At 39.4% G+C, this 19128-nt stretch overlaps 1 protein-coding gene across 1 annotated transcript; it reads right to left on the reverse strand.

Moving 5' to 3' along the window:
- Nucleotides 1-4727: 4727 nt before the first annotated feature.
- LOC147603585 (9-cis-epoxycarotenoid dioxygenase NCED2, chloroplastic-like) lies at nucleotides 4728-7452 on the reverse strand. The gene has a single exon (XM_086796051.1). It carries the CDS (start codon nucleotides 7446-7448, stop codon nucleotides 5142-5144), a length of 2307 nt encoding a protein of 768 aa, XP_086652177.1. The 5' UTR covers nucleotides 7449-7452; the 3' UTR covers nucleotides 4728-5141.
- Between the last annotated feature and the right edge of the window lie 11676 nt (nucleotides 7453-19128).

The following is a 19128-nucleotide window of genomic DNA, read 5'->3' on the forward strand; positions in this document are numbered from 1 at the left end:
TGGGGTTTTGATATTATGGTGGATCGATGTAGCTACTTCAGATAATGTGGTGTCTATACTTGTCCTTAGATAACTTGTGCTTCTCTTTTTAATAGTCTACTTATATTGCAAGATGAATAGTGTTATGCTGATAAAAAAATTTACAATTTCTTAGTTTTAGTGTCTCGCTCACTCACTCATGAAATGGCTATCCCTTGGCATGTAAGGATAAATATAAAAGTTCTCTAAGGAGGCCCTTTTGAGGAACTCCCAAGCTCCATAATGCTAGAACTTGAGAACAAGGCTGACAGGGGTGGAATATGGATTTGTAATTGTAGACTACTGAGTTAGTTTAATGGTATTGAATTGGTTTTGTAGTTTAATTAAAAGAAAGAGTTGAATATGATACAAGGGATTTGTAATGGTAGACTTATGAAGCTAGTTTGGTAATTTAATAAAAGAAATAGTTGATGATTCAAGGGATCTATCTCATTAAGGCTATTTGACCATATTTCTTTATTAACCAATTTAATCTTAGAGGTTGTAACAAGGTGTAATATCAAAATATGTCACAATGAAGTGTTGTCAATATTATTAAAATGCTTAGTGTTGCATGTCCTTAAATGGAGTGTTTTATCCCTAAAGTTTAACTTAGTCTTAGATGTTGGAGAACAATGTGTAATATAAAAAATTGTTACAATTAGGTATTGTCAATACTATTGAAATGCTTAGTGGGATGCTCTTGCATGTTCTTAAATCCTTAACACGCAATGAACAAGTAATAAGAGGTCAAAATTTTGTAACTCTTTATCTTTTTCTTATCACATTATTGACTTTACTTTTCATTCATGTTATAAAAGCAAGGCTACATGAAGGTTACATAATCATTCTTCTTTGAAAATCTTAAAAGGAACCGATTTTCTTAATGTAAATTGAAATTTTAATGCATTCTTTTGATGTGGCCCAAAATTTAAAGTACAAAGATACAATCATTTGTTCCACAACGTTTGAAAGTAGACCCTTTTTTTCAATACATGTGTGGTTATGGATCCAAAAGTTTATCATTCATGTATTTACTTACATGATCATCGTGATATTATTTTCAACACACTTCATCATCATAATTAGAGGCATCCACTTTATGTTTATTAAGATTAATTTTTAATTAATCTTAATTTTAATTAAATTTAATCATTTCATGTGACACTAGTAGCTCATTTGTAAAGTTTCTCTAATCGAACAACATGCATTAAAATATATTTACCATTTTTCAATGATGCATTCCATTTAAATCCTAATTAAGTAGACCATTAGACATGAGCAAGGCATTAAAGTTTCTCTAATCGAACAACATGCATTACAATATATTTACATTTTTTCAATGATGCATTCCATTTAAATCCTTATTAAGTAGACCATTCAACATGAGCAAGGCATTAAAGTTTCTCTAATCGAACAACGTGCATTACAATATATTTACATTTTTTCAATGATGCATTCCATTTAAATCCTAATTAAGCAGACCATTGGACATGAGCAAGGCATTAATGACTTCCAAAATTCTTACAAAAGTGGCCGACCTCTACGTATTATATGTACCACACATACAATCAACTTTTAAAACTTTATATTAGATTATTTTATTTAATGAAATTGATAAGAAAAAAAATGGTTGTACTTTGTTTACATGGTTGCCTTTAATCCTCCATCAATTCATAAAGCATTTTTAAAAGCTTTTTATTGTTCTACCACATGTAGTTGCATGTCTCGATCCAAATGCTAGAAAGTAGCAGTTATGATGTAACTTAGGAACGGATCCCTTAAGTTGTTGATGGGTGCTCAAATTACTCTAAAATACATGAATGGAATTTAAATATTTAAAATAAAAGTAAGTGTGGTGTGGTTGCATATAAAACCCTCTATAAGAAAGAAATTTTGTCAGTATTAACAACATTGTTTATATGCATATAGTTAAAGTTATCATCTTTCCCACATTGTGATAGTTGCGTAGGTGCATTATCATTTTCATTTTGATACCCAAAAATATATTTATGGAAGGTGCATCTATTAATGTTTGTTTTAGTTATCATCTTTATCTATATGTATGTTAACTATATTGAGTGTTGATGAGAGGTCATAATATTGCACACAAAAATTTATACTATTAGTTTGCATAATGCGTCCATCACTTCAACTTCAACTTTATGAAGTTTGTATTATTAGCTTTATTTTTTCTTCCATCACTTCAACTTTACAAAGTTATGTCACCTTTGGCATTATTTTCATGTTTAGCTAGGACAAAAGGAGGGCTCAATCGAAGATGAGGTGGAAAATGCCATATATTAAAAGTTGTGATTTTTGAGTTGGTGACCAATGAAGGAGAAAGACATAAGGACAAAGCAATCAAGGCAAATGCTACAGTGGTGAATCCAATGTAAAGCATGTGGGGGTTTAAAAGGCTATAGTGGTGACTATGTGAAGCGTGTGGGGGGGGGGGTCAACATGTTGAGCTTTAACATTGTCTTTTGCAAAGCTTACTATGCGACACACACCATTGGTCTTGTTCAAAACATATCTACTCATAGGGAATTCAATGAAGAAGGTAAGAATAGGTTGAAATAATCAAATAAAATCAAGTTGATTACATAGATTTAAAGTGAAGGAGGTGTGTTAACATTGTTGACAAAGAAATGAAGAAAATGATATACAAAATGATTAATGAATAAACAATGATCCATACTCATCCTTACAATGGTGTTAATTGACAAGGCCAATGACTCATGAGATAGTGATTACTATTGATGCATGATTATAACATGGAATTCATGAGGTTAAAGGAACAAATGATTGAAAATGGAATCCCACAAGGATGGAATCCCACAAGGTTATAGGATCTCACCATATTGATATAGTGGGTCAAGGCGGCCAACTTATGTTTGAATGGACTCTTGACTTTTAGTAAGAAAGCAACAATTGAGTGTGATCTAGAGAACCATAGAGCATGTGGGGCATACTTGGGGCACTCACTGAAAGTATAGCCATGGATGTTATGTTTTTAATCTTATTTTTTCTTGAAGGCAAGACTAAGTAGTGACATGTTTTATTTGCTTTGCAAGAAAGAGGAAAATACTTGAGAAATAGAAAATCTCTTTCTCTCTCTCTCTCTCTCTCTCTCTCTCTATATATATATATATATATATATATATATATATATATATATATATATATATATGTATATATATATATATATATATATATATATGTATATATCCTTTGTGTTTTTTTCTCCCTTCAATATCACTTTATAAAGTCTAGAAATCTTAACATCTTTGTTTTAAAATAATTGTTCAATTTCACATGAACTTCATTAGTCTCGAAAGCCTTGTCTTGAATAATTATAAAAATTATTCCTAAATGTCTTATGTAAATGTTTTTTCAAAGCATCTATATTATACACAAACATGTATGTATTTGTGTGTGTGTGTGTGTGTGTGTGTGTGTGTGAAGTGGCTGAAGAACATGAGAGAGAGAGAGAGAGAGAGAGAGAGAGAGGGGGGGGGAGGGGGAGGGGGAGGGGGTTGTTTCATCCTTAAGATTTCATTTTTTAATAAATATTGTGAAACCTTGATAATTAAAATGGTAGTAAGATTAATCAAACTATAATTGAACTAAATAAAGTTTTTTAAATTCAAATTAGCCTATATTTATCGATTGCTTTGTAAAAAATGACTTTTTAAAATTAAGATAAAAGGTGTATTTTGTAACCCCCTTACCCAAAAAGACCAGCTAGTTGTGTAGCTAGCCTTCGTTGTCACACCAAGGCTAGTCACAATGTATTGTTTTTGCTCGCCATTTAGATTAGGGATTATTCACTAGCACTTCAGGAATTGTTTCCCATATTATGCAAGTACAAGGGGTAGGTAGTTAGGTAATGGGTGGGTGGGTGGGTGTGTGTGTGTGTGAGAGAGAGAGAGAGAGAGAGTGCCTAGTAAAAACACTTGTTGAATAACTTATTTTCTACACCTTGGAAACTTGCTATTTTCTTTGAGAATTTTTATAGAGTCTCTCTTTTCCTTATTCATATGAAATAGGGGCTAACCAAGGAAAGGTACTGCATGGAGTTAGAAGGCTACCATATCCTTCAAAAAGAGAGGGTATAAAATAAGGGTAGATAAAGATTCAACCCTTCCAAAGAGAGGCAACGCTTTGCAAAAAATAGTAATATGCCTCTATGTTGAAACCTATATTTTATATAATGGACTTTTTGTGGTCACTCCGAGGGTTGTGAGTGCATGCATGGACGTCCACTAACGGCTTCAGCGGTTTAAGTGCCGTTAAAGGAAAATATTAAAAAAATCAATTCATGTTGATGCTGCCAAGAAAGCTTGTTGTGGGCGCCTGCGCCTCTACAATAAGGTGATTTGGTTTTTTTTTATAAAAAAAACATTTAAATAGTAGATTAAATAGTCGCCGATTTATTTCAAATAGGTCATATGAAGTTAGCCACGTTCAACGCGCAGCTGAGCTCACCCTTGTCGTCACCTCTCTGATCTCATCACCAATTCTCACACTTGGCGATCCTTGTGATGCCAAGCTTGATTAGCTGTTTATTATACCTGTGTGGATGTTGAGCTCTCCCTTCCATGCACGCACGTACGACAACTAATTATGGCCTATCTATCGATAATTAATCCGTGGCCACAGCTAATTAACCGGACCCATGATTTCATTTTCCCAAATCCATTAAATTTCACAAAAGAACTCTTCACATTACTCAAGGGTGACATTGGATTTCCCAAGAAAAATCTCCATATCCAAACTAACTAACAGCAGACACAGTTGAACCCATTGGCGACATCACAAGGCCGTTATTGATGATCTGAGGGCCTGCGGAGTGTCTAATGTACATGATCTAATTACACCTTTGCACTATGTGCGTGCAATTATATGGGTTCTACTCAGTAAAGCTGGCCAAAAAAGCGGCTGCAGGGCTCAAAGGAAAAGCTACGCCTTGAGGGGAAAATCGCCAGAGAAAAGCAAAAAGCCCTATGTTCGAGGGGGGGTGGTTGGATTGGGCGGCATGATACACACCCCAAGTCCAATAATATGTGCATGTATATTCTTATACACATACAAAAAAGGTGAGGATTATTGATGGATTATTAATGGGTGCTTGCTTTCTGCTTCTGGAGCTCCATGGATGGGATGAAGGTTCCGTGGAAGCCATAAGGGACTCTGGAGGGGAGCTTAACTGAGGCCACCATGTCAAGGGAGGGTGATTTTGCATCAAGGACTAGGAGCTCGGATTTGCCACTCTCTTCGTTGCGCATGAAAGTGAGGATGTAGCCATCGTCTTCATCAGCTTCAGGATCAGCAGTCCTTGGAACAAACATGGGCTCACCACCATAACACCCTTGTTTATACATGAATTGAGCCACCACATTCTCTTGAAATTGGCTAGAACCATTAGCATGCAGATCAACCTTGGCTATGCCAGACACCTTTGGCCATGGCTCGGCTATGGCTAAATAGGCATACCGGGTCTTTCTGCCCACGTAGTTGCGGTTCACTTGACCAGCTTCGAGATTGATGGATGCAATCTCTCTTCTGCTTGAAGTTTTGGTCTTTCTGTTGAGCCTGATTTCCGACAAGACACTGCGGAGAGACTCCTCCGAAGCATTGAAGATGCTATCAGGTGGGCTCATGCAGGAGCCAATGACAATGATCTCATCGCTGCCTTCTTCCTCCTCCTCCCAGGCGTTCCAGAGATGGAAACAAAAGCAGTCCGGCACATCAATCCACTCCATTCTGCTCTCGTCTGCATCGTCTCGCGGCAAGATCCCGAAGCGAGCGGTTTTCTGCTTGTCGTAGACCACGGGAGAGCCACCTCTGAGCATCGCTTGAAGGTTGAACACGACCTGCTGATCAGGCACGATGACGAAACGTTCTGTGATGGCGAAGTCGTGCATCATGGTGGGCTGCGAGAGGGAGATGGTGACCTCGGGCCCTTTGGTCCCGTCAGGAGAGAATTTGAAGTACTTGAGGTATGGCTTCTTGATGACATCGTAACTGAGCGCAAAGAGCTCACCAGTGCGGGAGTCGATCTTAGGGTGAGCGATCATGGCGGAGGAGAGCTGGCCGCCGAAATCATATCGGCCTTGGGTTTTCAGATCCCCCGAGCTGGTGAGCTCCACGGCATAAGGCAGATCGTCTTCCGACATGGCCAGCAGCCGGCCGTCGAAGAAGACGACGCCCGCGTTGGCTACTCCCATCCCCTTGCTCGCGTCCACCAGCCCGAACATGCTGCGCGCGTAGAACAGCAGCAGACGCGCCACCCCGCTGTGCCCATGCAGTTCGCCCACCGCCTTCGGGAAGAACGCCCGCCCAAGCCTTTCCTCCTCGGACAGCCTGTGCGTTCGTGTGAACCGGGCCGCATAGCTCGCTAGCCCCTGCTTGAATCTCACCGCGTGCAGCATCCCGTCCCCATCGAACAAATGGTGACCGGCTACCGGCTCGAACATGGGATTTGCTCCATTTCTCACATAAACCCCCTCCAAGCAATCCGGTAGCCGTCCGTCTACCTCCAGCTCGTGCTCCACGGGGCGCTCGCCAACGGGGAAAAAATTCCCCGCCAACTGAACCGCCGGATCCGCTGTCGACGGCAGCGGATGCTTCTCTTCCATAGCCACAATCACGGAGCTCTCCACCTTGTCTAGAAACGATGCCACCAGCTGCTGCAATGGAGTCCAAGCACTGTTGCCTTCATTTCTCCTACTTTGCTTCCCATAACGCCAATTGAATGATTCCTCATTAGAGGACAAGAAAATAGAGAGAGAAACATCAGTGCAGGGTGCAGAAGATAGCTGGCCAACAGCATGATTGGTGAGGTGGCTAACTATGGGTTTAAATGTGGTTGGAAAGCTTGTGGGTTCGCTCACTTTTGAGAGGGGAAGTGTATCAGTGAGCTTGGCAAGGGGCAGAGGAGGAGGACTCATTGAAGCTAGAATAGGAGGGGGTAATTTGGGGATGAAAGAGGAGATGGGGGGGAGAGAGAGAGAGAGAGAGAGAGAGAGGGGAGAGGTGGCTAGAGCAGGAGTGTGGATTGCTTGGAAGGGGGGAGCGAGGGGTAGTTGGAGAGATGCGAAGGAGGAGACGGCAGTATTATAGGCTGCTTCGCACAGTGAACCAAAGAATCTGCGCCACGTGTCCTCAAGGCCCCTATCCCACCGATGAAAGCAGCGCACACACCTGAGCGGGGCCCGCCATTCCCGGCAACCCGCCGCACTCGTCGTTTCCTTTCGGCACGTGGCATATGCTCCGCGCCAAGCTTCTTGTTGACGGGGAAAATGCCCCCCCGCTACCGTTGAAAGTTGATAGCACGTCAACTGCCACGTTATCCCAGGCCGGTTTGTACCCATTACCGGTGCCGCCGGTATTTCAGTTGCTTGCACTTCGGCCTTCGCGTTCATGCCGTTAACTTACATTTTCACATTTTCTCTCGCTTCTTTCTAGAATTTGCAGATTTTTGAGCTAAATTCTAACTAACTAGTGTCAAGACCCGTCTCTCCTACGGGTTGAGCTAAGCACACCATCAAAAAAGACAATTTTGTCCTCCAAATTTGACAAGAAGCCAAGTTTTTCAACACAAATGCATTGCATTTTTTTTATGGGGCAAAAAAAATGATTTGGTGGTTGCATGACGGCCATAAAAAACCAAAGCCTCCTACATATTAAATCTCCTTTTACATAGAAATACAAACATACCACTCTAAGCTCATGCCACTCTAAGCTCATGCTCTAGGCTGGCTTGTGGAGGATGTAATGAGCAAACATGATCGTAAAGGTATCTCCCTCCTTGGTAAATCAAAATCAAAATGTGTCAACAATAGTTTGCTAATGATAGAAACAATATGGTGCACAATGATCCTCAACCCATTCATTCATTCTGGATATCTTCTGCTTGGCATCCGGATCTCAAATTAAAAAATAGGGATCAGAACACATTGCTCCAAGAACCCCCCCCAATGGTTGCACGATCAAGGCTGTAAGAAGATTCTGAAAGGTAAAATCTTTAGGTTGATGGGTATCCTGATGGGTTTTTGAGTTAGACTTCATCAAAGGTGGCTGTGGGTTATGAACAAAGTCAAAATGAAATTTGACATGTGAATCATAGCAGGAAGAATTCTTATGCTTAAGCACATTCTCATTCCTTCCATGATCTACTTTCTCTCTTTGTTGGAGGCCGTCTAATGCTAATATCAAAACCCTTAATACCCTTAGATGCAGGAACTTCTTATGGGAGTGGAAACTTTGATTCCTTCAAAATTTCCAAAGTAGCATGGAGCCATTGCACCCTCCCAAAGTTGGAAGGTGGTCTAGGTTTGTCGGATATTTGTGAGCTAGCTGATAGACTGATGGGCCAAATGGATGATAAGGAGCTTCTTATTGCCAAATGAAGCACAGGCCTTACTGCTTCACAAGAGATGTCCCTTCCTTTTCCATTCAAGGGATGTCGAGATGGAAGATGCTGCTCTCAATTACCTTACTCTTTAGTAAAACTTAGCGTAAAGCTAAAGGCAGTGAGTTGGTCAGAGAGATCTAAAAGGTGTGGAATAGATGTAAAATTAATTTGGCATTTACTCGTAAGGATTTCATTGTCGTGATCACGTAAACGTTAACATGTTATTAACATTTGCTAATAACATTCTCCAAACTCGTTATTAACATTAATTCATGCTAATATTAACATTATTGATTTTTCACCACTTGAAATTTTACACTAGACTCACCAATCATTTGGTTCTTACTATTGGATATGCACTCTAATCAAGGTGCTTGGCATTGAATTTGTGATGTTGGGCAATGTGTTATAAGCAAAAATGTTTGTCGTTAATATAGCATGTTAACGTTGTGATCATGTTAACATGTTATTAAAGTTTGTTACTAATATACAATTTTGCGTGCGCACATAAATATTAAATCCCTTAGTAGGAATCTCAGATTCGAAGCCAGATGTACCACAAGGATTCTATTTGGTTTTCGATTGCCTGTTAGGACTATATCCCAAATGAATGGCTGCCTCAAGCTTACAAGCTTAGTAACAAGGGACTTGCAACTTGGGGGGATGCTTGGGATTTTCAAACTCATAGATGGCTATCAAAAAATGAATTACAAGAAAGCTCCTTTAGGCTCAATGAGAAAGACTACAAATTTTATAAGTAATAGACTAGCCATATGGGATAACCACTTGGTTGAATATATTTAGGGGCCAGAGGACCTATAAATATATTCAGGCTGGCCATATGGGATAACCACTTGTTGGCTGAATATATTTAGGTTAGAGGACCTATGAATTTCAGGGCTATAGAGTGGAAAGGTTCTAACAACTTGCTGGTACCTAGACTAGGATAGAAGGCAATGGAGTTTTAGATTTGAACATTCATGGTCTAGGATAATACCCCCCAAACACTCTTATCTTTTGTGTGGCTGATCTTGCATAAGGCTTTATGGACTAATAAAGAGCCTTTACATTAGAGTTAGGGAATGGGTTTTGTCCAAGATGCAATAGGCACATGGAGTATATCCCCCATCTTTTCATTACATGTTTTGATAACAAAGATGCTCTTGACCTCCTAAATAGGTGCATAAAATTGGCCCACCCCGCGGACTCTGTCATGAAAATAAATTCTTATGGGAGAGGCAAAATGTTTCTACCAAAAAACACAACCCATTACTACCAACTAGAAGGCTCTAGAAGAAAACTAGACACCAATTTACATGTCAAGGCCAACTCATGCAACTCCTAAATTCTTGAAGAGTTTAAGTCTTTCTAATGGCTCTACTAGCGCCCAACCAATCATAAAAAGAGAAAAATATCACAATATATGTTTTTTTAAGAATCATTAATAAATGCAATGGAGGAGATTTTGCCAAAAGCAGATTCCTTATATACAATCTTGCATATATATAGCTTCGAGGAGGGAGAGAGAGAGAGAGAGAGAGAGAGAGAGAGAGAGAGAGAGAGAGGTTTTAAATGAAAGTTTTTATTAAGGTTTATCTTGTAATAATTATTAAGGTTTTGTTAAGATTCTAACTATTTTTATAAAAAAAATATTCCACAAACATTGGACACTTATTATCTTGCTTAGGAAAATTCTCTTGTCCACCACTGATGGAAATGTACACGAATAGTTTCGTTCTTATTTTACCCTTGTGTCATCATCACCAAAATGGCTTGAATGGTTTCATAGCTAGCAACAGAATTTACAGCAAAATAAGTTAGGTGTAAAGATATTTTACAAATAGCTCATGGCTTTTACTCATTTGTTTCTCATCACTTGTACATAGCTATAATATTCTCCTTCACTATAATTCTTTTACATAGCTATAATATTCTCCTTCACTACTATAATTCTTTTACATAGCAATAAGTAAGGTGTAAAGATATTCTACAAATAGCTCATGGCTTTTATTCCTTTGTTTCTCTTCACTTGTACATATCTATAATCTTCACCTTCACTATCACTTTTCCACTCCCCCAATTTGTGTTCATTCAGGAAAGAATAACCCTTTATATACATGAATATGTGTAGAGCCATTCCACAAGCTAAAAGGCTCCAAGGACCCCTTCTCCATAAGCAAGAAGTTCTCTTCGCAAAGTCCCCATTCTCATGCATGAAATCCTTCAAGGACCCTTTATTAATGACTTTCTTTACAAGCCAGAAGGTCTTGCAAGGACCCTTTCTCATGAAAGACAATTCGCATGGGCAAGAATTATTCTTCTTACTATAAGGGATTAACCCAAAAATGAGCTTAGAGGCCACACACCTTTTCTAGATTATCTATTGCTAAAATCCAATACTTAACCTTAGGCTTACACTGTCAGCAGGGACCCTTTAATCTTCTTGAAGAAATAATTAAAAACTCATAAAATATATCAAAAATTAAAACAAAGAATTGAATTTAATTGAAAAATCAAATCACATAGCATAACATAAGACAAGAGAGAAAGGATAACATCACCATCAAGACAAGATTGGGTGCAATCTCCCCCCCAACGTGTGTGGCTCCACTCCCACACACGGTATTTAAATCATATTAATAAATTTAGCCCTTGGAGCCATAAATAGCATAGCTTTGCTTTTCCAAAATTGGGCTTTTTACAAAATTGAACCTTAGTCCAATGCTTTTAAAGCATTTCATAAAAAATAAGCCTTGCCCAATATATAATTGCTAGTGGGCCTTGTTACATAAATGATTTTGTGCACATTTACACCTATACATTAATCTTGTGCCCATTTGCATATTCCATTAAACTGAATCCTGCACAAATTATTAAGATTATTAATTCATTAAAAATATAAATAAATATATACCTGTAACAGTCCTCCCGTTTGAGGAAGTAATTGTTCTCAAGTGCGTAAAAGAAAATGCTACAACAACAAACAAAAAAAAATCTCGTGCGATACCGAAATTGGTGATGCTCGCACCATCATCAAATCACAAATAATAAAAAATAATAATATGATATAGACAAGATCCCTTATGTGTGACACCACACACACATTGCTCTTCACCTATTTCTATAAACATATCCCAATATGACACTTTTATAGGCACAAACACATCATATATTCACCACTTGTTTCACTATAATGAGAGTATCGCTATGTACACATCATCTAGCATGGTGTGAGTTGCCACTTGTTACACCCCAATGAGCATGGCACATCAGTGTTGGAATTAGGGTTGCAGGAAAGCACACAAAGCTTGGAGAAGAAGAAGCAAGAATGCACACAACACAAAAGTGTATTAGATTATGTCAATGTACAAAGATAAGTTAGCCCTAGAAGGATGGGCGTATATACAAGCCGGGGAAAAAAACCTCCTAAAGAGGGAAAAAGTGCCCCGGCGGTCCTAAGTGTGTTCACACACATCACTGCCTATATATATGGCAACAAATCCCCCCTGGGAGTGATGGTGTGAACGAGAGCTGGCACTCATGTATAGGGGAGTGCCATGCCCGAAGTAGATCAATCCACAAAGGGGAGCAAGCCCAAAGCTTTGCGGAAAGCTTCGAACTTCTCACGAGGAAGCGCCTTTGTGAAAAGATCGGCGAGGTTGTCTTGTGTTGGCACATAGGCCAAGCTGATCTCTCCTGCTGAGAGTCTCTCCCTGACATAGTGATAATGCACCTCAATGTGCTTTGTGCGAGCATGAAAAACTGGGTTTTTTGCAACTGCCAATGCGCTCTGACTGTCAGTGAAGATAGAGGTGGCAGACTCCTGTCCAACACCCAAGTCAGCCATAAGCCGTCTGAGCCACACACACTCAACCGTAGCTGTGAAAGCTGCCCTGTACTCAGCTTCACAACTAGAAGTGGCCACAGTAGGTTGCTTCTTGCTCAACCAAGATATGCATGAGCTATCGAGCATGAAACAAAAACCACTTGTGGACACTCTTGTGTCATAGCAACCAGCCCAATCTGAGTCCGAAAAAGCATGTAAATCTGGCGGCAACAATCCCCCCTTGGGATAAAACAACCCAAGATGTATGGTGCCACTCAAGTAGCGAAAGATGCGTTTAACTGCCTTCCAATGCTGAGACCCTGGGCTATGCATAAACCTGCTCACCTGTGAGACTGCAAACTGAATGTCTGGCCTCGTAATGCATACATAAATCAGGCAACCAACAGCTGTCTGATAGAGTGTGACATCAAAGTGATCTCCAGCATCATGAAGACTCAACTTCAAACCTGTCTCCATTGGAGTAGCAATAGGCTTGGAGTCTTCAAGGCCAAATCTCCGCAACAATGTCTCAATATACTTTGTCTGACACAAAGCAATACCTCCATCACACTGCTTAAATTGTATCCCCAAATAATGATGCAAATGCCCCAAATCTGACATCTCAAAAGAGGCATTCAAATCAGCCTTAAAATCAGCAATATGACTTTCATTTGGTCCTGTGAGCAGCATGTCATCGACATAGAGAGCAATGATTAGATGTACACCATCCACACGTTTAACATACAAAGTGCTTTCTGTTGGACTATTCTGAAACCCATGTGCAGTCAAATATGCATGTATCTTTTCATACCAAGCTCGTGGAGCTTGCTTTAAACCATATAAAGCCTTTTTCAACCTGCACACTTTGTTTTCCTGCCCTCTTTGAACAAAACCACGAGGCTGCGATACATACACCTCCTCATGCAAATCTCCATTCAAGAATGCAGTCTTTATGTCCAACTGATGTACATTCCAACCATTATGAGCTGCCAATGCACAAATGCTACGAATGGTAGTCATACGACAAGTGGGAGCAAAGGTCTCATCAAAATCAATGCCCTTTTCTTGAGCATAACCCTTTGCAACAAGTCTAGCCTTATAGCGATCAACACTGCCATCTGGCTTTCGTTTCAATTTAAAAACCCACTTACATCCAATGGCCTTTTTACCAATAGGCAAATCACACAAAGACCATGTACCATTCTTCATTATAGCATCATATTCACTTTGCATTGCAGCCAACCAATTTTTTGAATTTTGTGCCTCATCAAATGAAAGAGGTTCTTCCTCTTCACACATACTAGACACAGCCAAAGCATAACAATCTGATGCATAAGAGGCATGCTTTGAAAACCTAAACGAGTACGACTAGTAATAGGTGCATCAATCTTACTATCACGCAAGGTTTGCACCAGCCATTTAGGCATACCTCTAGCCTGCTCATTTTCAGCCCTATCCTCATGAATTACATCCTGTAAATCTGCATCAGAAATAGGCTGATCTATGATGTCGTTTGAAATCTGCATAGGTTGAATATTTGCCTCATTAGGACTTACATTTGAATTCCCACCTGTAAAGAGAGGCAACAACGTATCAAATACATCCCATGAGCTCACACTTGTCTCTTTGGTACATGATAACAAGGGCTGCACAGCATCTTCCACAAAAACAACATCTCGACTAATCAAGATACGCTTTGACTGCGGATGATACAATCTGTAACCCTTGCTCTCAGCACTGTAACCAACAAAAATGCATTTGACAGCCTTATCATCCAATTTTCTGCGTTGTTGCACAGGCACTAAAGCATAAGCCAAGCAACCAAAGACACGCAAGTGACCAATAGAAGGCTTCCTGCCATGCCAAGCTTCGTATGGAGTAATAGACTGCAAGGCCTTAGTGGGACACCTGTTGAGTACATATGCAGCACACATGACAGCCTCAAGCCAAAACGCATGTGGCAAAGCTTGGCTCTTGACCATACATCGTGCCATCTCCATAAGTGACTTGTTCTTCCTCTCAGCAACACCATTTTGCTGAGGGGTATACGGCACTGTACATTGGTGTTTTATCCCACGACTAGCCAAAAATGCATCAAACTCTTTAGACATGTACTCCCCCCCTCGATCAGTACGGAGGGTGCCCACAGTACAATTGGATACATTTTCAACCATAAGAAAAAACTGTTTGAAGCACAAAAACACTTCGGACTTTGCCTTCAGTGGATATACCCATGCATGCCTTGAGTAATCATCAATGAAAGTCACGAAGTACAAGTGTTTACCAAATGACGGAGTTTGCATAGGCCCACATACATCACTATGTACAAGCTGCAATTTGCGAGTGGCCCGCACAGAACCATCCTTTGGAAACGCAGAACGCTGCATTTTGCCCAAAATACAGCCTTCACAAACATGTTTCAATGGTGCCTCAAGAGGGGGCAATGAAGCAACCATATCAAATTTCTGCAAACGCAGCAAACTAGCAAAGTTCAGATGACCAAAACGAGCATGCCATAGTTTTGCATCTGAAACTGCCTTTTCATCAGAAACTGCATTTGCTGAATCTTCCACACACTTGTCATAAGAATTGAGCCTATACAGCCCACAAAACAAGGTGCCAGATACAATAATCGTATCACCAGAAGTCAAATCATGAACAGTACATCTGTCATCCACAAATTTGACTACAAGTCCAAGTCTAGCAAGCGCAGAGACAGACAATAGATTCTTCTTTATCCCTGGCACATACAAAGCATCTGAAAGTGTGAAAGCGCTGCCATTTGCAGCAGTAAGCATAATTTTACCAATGCCCTTCACTGGGTAAGAAGCATTATTGGCACATGTGACAGTATTCCCATTAGGGACAGCCTCAAGAGAAGTGAACATATCACGATGCGAGGTAATGTGCTTTGTAGCACCACTGTCAAAATACCATACATGAGAGTCAACAGAAACTGCCAAACATGCATCATGTACAGATGGGTCATACTGGCAATACATGCTAAACGCCCATTCTGTATCCTGCACAACATTTGCAGAATCTGCATTTGTAGAAGCATCCGCTATTGTGGCTGCATTTGACTCTTTCTTCTTTGCCTCTTTAGCCTTTAGCTTAGGGCAATTCTTAATGACATGATCATTTGCCTTACAATAGTTGCACCTGGTCTTTTTCTTGCCTTTATCAAGAGCCTTCTCAGACTTATTGTTGCTACCTGTGGAAGGAGAAGAAGTTGCAGACCTACTAATAGGAGAAGAAACAGTGGAAGGGGCTGCCTTACCACTTCTTCTCTGCTGCTGGGCAGCAATAAATGCTTGATCAACTGCACGTTGCCTGGCCCTGTTTTGCCTGGACTGCGCTTCTTGCAAGAGCTTGTTGACTAAAGTATCATACTTGACAGCATCAGGTCTGTCCTCATTAAGAAGTCTCCACGTGGAAGCAAAAGTCTGATATGTCTTAGGTAAAGCATCAAGAACAGTCTGCACAAGAGAATGATCAGAAATAATCTCACCTGCAGAAATCAACTGTTCTTTGAGATCTTTAATCTCAGCAAGAAAAACATTCATGTCATCATCTTCTTGCATAATCTTCAATTCTAGCTCTTTACGCAGGTAAGCGATTTTTGCCTCGTTACAACCTGCATACAAACCAGCTAGAATATCCCAAGCCTGTTTTGCTGTTTTAGCTGAACGAATATGTGGGGTGATGTTACGTTTGACAGAAAGTGCAATCAAGGCATGAGCCTGCGCATCTTTACCATCCCAACGAGCTTGTTTAGCAGTGGGTAAAACAGCAGCAACAGTAGAGCTGCTAGAACCTGCAACATCCTCAACAGATCCTACATCCACAGAACCTGGACGTACATCTATACCCTGCACAATGTTCCACACTCCTTTTGCAACCAAAACATGCTGCATCATGTATGCCCAAAGTGGGTAGTTGCTATCTCCATCCAGTTTGTCTTCACAGCAGACAACATGCGAAATACATCATTGCTGTTATCAGCCATGGCCACTGACTGAAACTAATGCAAAAGCTGCCTGTAATGAAGCAAAGACTGAACAGAAAACAACTCGTGCTATGTAGCACGGTCCACAATAGAGTACGTATGTCTGTTTTGCAGAAAACTGCACTGTCGAAATTTCTGCAGAAAATGACGAAAACAACTGTGCAGAACTTGAAATGCAAAAACGGAGCCCGAAACAACCTCATATGCAAATTCTGAGAACGCTAAGTCCTATGGGCTTAATTGCAGATGATAGGGACCTGCAAGCGCTCGTGAAAACTCACCTCAATCGGAGAATGTGAGTCGGAGGGTGCTGGCGGCGTAGCCCTGGGAGCCGATGCCTGCTCTGATACCAATTGTTGGAATTAGGGTTGCAGGAAAGCACACAAAGCTTGGAGAAGAAGAAGCAAGAATGCACACAACACAAAAGTGTATTAGATTGTGTCAATGTACAAAGATAAGTTAGCCCTAGAAGGATGGGCGTATATACAAGCCGGGGGAAAAAACCTCCTAAAGAGGGAAAAAGTGCCCCGACGGTCCTAAGTGTGTTCACACACATCACTGCCTATATATATGGCAACAATCAGTTGCATATAAACCACTTGTTTCACTTCGTCCTTGTGCAGTTGTCAAGCATAGTCCACTTGTTTCAATTGACCACAATACAGTTGTCAAGCATGGCACTACTTGATACACTTAAACAACATACACCCGTCAAGCATGGTCTCAAGCTATGCTAATACCACTAGGTAATCAGTATTTAATGTGGAGTCACCCATGATACCAATTCACTAGCATGGGGGCACACTAGTGTCCGGGCGTCCCCGTACAACTAAAGGGTGGACATTATGTAACATCCCTCCTGCTTGGATAAGCAATTGACCTCAAATGCTTGTTTGCTTATGCAAGCAAAGGAGATCAATTATCATATACTATATAAATTCAAGTATGTTCCCTAACAAAATACATTATATCAAGGACTTCTATGTGTAATAAATTCTAGTGTCCCATACCACCAGAAATCATCCCACACAGATGTAGAGATAAGTATGCATCAGAATCCTTCACACAGGATTAATCTCGTGTCTCATATCACAAGATTAATACACAGTGAAAAATTCATAAAGTATAATTCAAGATGGATGGGCTAGTTCCTTCGAGAAGTTTCACCAAAAAGTGTTAAATAATCAAATACAATAAATATGTTACCTCAAGAGTCTGAGTAGTCGTCGTGGTATTCTTCTTCTTCATCTTCATCGATCATATTGAGTCCTAATGAAATAAACTTTGACTTCCGTGGACAATTTGATGCGATGTGTCCAATCTCATTACATCTGTAACATTTCTTGGAATCATGTTTATTAGCTTTTTGTGAATCGTCTATCTTAGTGTTAATACGACCATTGTTGTTGAGTCTTAGCTTTGTATTGTGAAGGTAGGAAATGTTTCTTTAAGAGTTTTTGAAACTTTCTTGTGTTGGACTGCAAAATATCAGTTAAAAGAAAACAAATCGACGAGTAACAATTTTCATTTTATACAAGTAATTGAATTACAGAAGGTGAGTACTTAGCTATAATTCGTAAAAGTTAGAAGCTTGTATGTCGAAGAGAAGTTGTTGTCCTCCAGGTTGACTTGTGATAATTAACAACCCCTGATGAAATTTGTTTTACAGGTATATATTTATTTATTTATATTTTTGATGAATTAATAATCCTACAAAAATATGTTTAATTTAATTTGTGCAGGATTCAATTTAATGGAATATGCAAATGGGCACAAGATTAATGTGTAGGTGTAAATGTGCACATAACCATTTATGTAACAAGGTCCACTAGCAATTATATATTGGGCAAGGTTTATTTTTGATGAAATGCTTTAAAAGCATTGGACTAAGGTTCAATTTTGTAAAAAGCCCAATTTTGGAAAAGCTATGCTATTTATGGCTCCAAGGGAAAAATTTATTAATATGATTTAAATACCGCGTATGGGAGTGGAGCCACACATGTCGGGGGAGAGATTGCACCCAATCTTGTCTTGATGGTGATGTTATTCTTTCTCTCTTGCCTTATGTTATGCTATGTGATTTGATTTTTCAATTAAATTCAAGTCTTTGTTTTACTTTTTGATATATTTTATGAGTTTTTAATTATTTCTTCAAGAAGATTAAATTAAATTTAATGATTATGTGCACATTTACACCTATACATTAATCTTGTACCCATTGCATATTCCATTAAACTGAATCATGCACAAATTAAATTAAACATATTTTTGTAAGATTATTAATTCATCAAAAATATAAATAAATATATACTTGTAACATACACCTATCTTTGACCCTAGGTGCTATGCAGAGCTAGAATACACTTGAAGAACTTTACATAATCTTTCCAATCCCAAAGCTCTTTGCACAAGTTAAAAGTATGTTTTATAATTGTATTGTGAAATATTTGTTGGGTTCTCCTTTATAACAGTCAATAGAATAGAATGACATTAATGTGCTTTGTCTTTGTATGAAATCCATTTGAGCTAGTTTTTGGACCCAAGTGTGAGCTTAAAACCCTATTATAAGACTTAAGTAGGAGCTCTAAAACGACGATGAACTTTACAAGGATAATGCATAGGAAACACTTTAAGCTTGTATCAAGCACTTAAAGCAATGTGCCACATGCACATTTTTACGACCCAATAAATTATGTTATTTTTCAGCAAAACATCTTTACAAGTAGTAAATATTCTATCCTTAATTTATACCCTTATTGTTTTTGCACCTTTTAAAAGACCATTATGTACACCATACTGACATTTGTAAAGTGTCTTGGACTAGAGCTACACTAGGAAGAAACGCGCCACAAA

The sequence above is a fragment of the Cibotium barometz genome, chromosome 63 (assembly GCF_041138505.1).
Source record: "Cibotium barometz isolate CiBa-2024 chromosome 63, ASM4113850v1, whole genome shotgun sequence".
Taxonomy (NCBI): domain Eukaryota; kingdom Viridiplantae; phylum Streptophyta; class Polypodiopsida; order Cyatheales; family Cibotiaceae; genus Cibotium; species Cibotium barometz.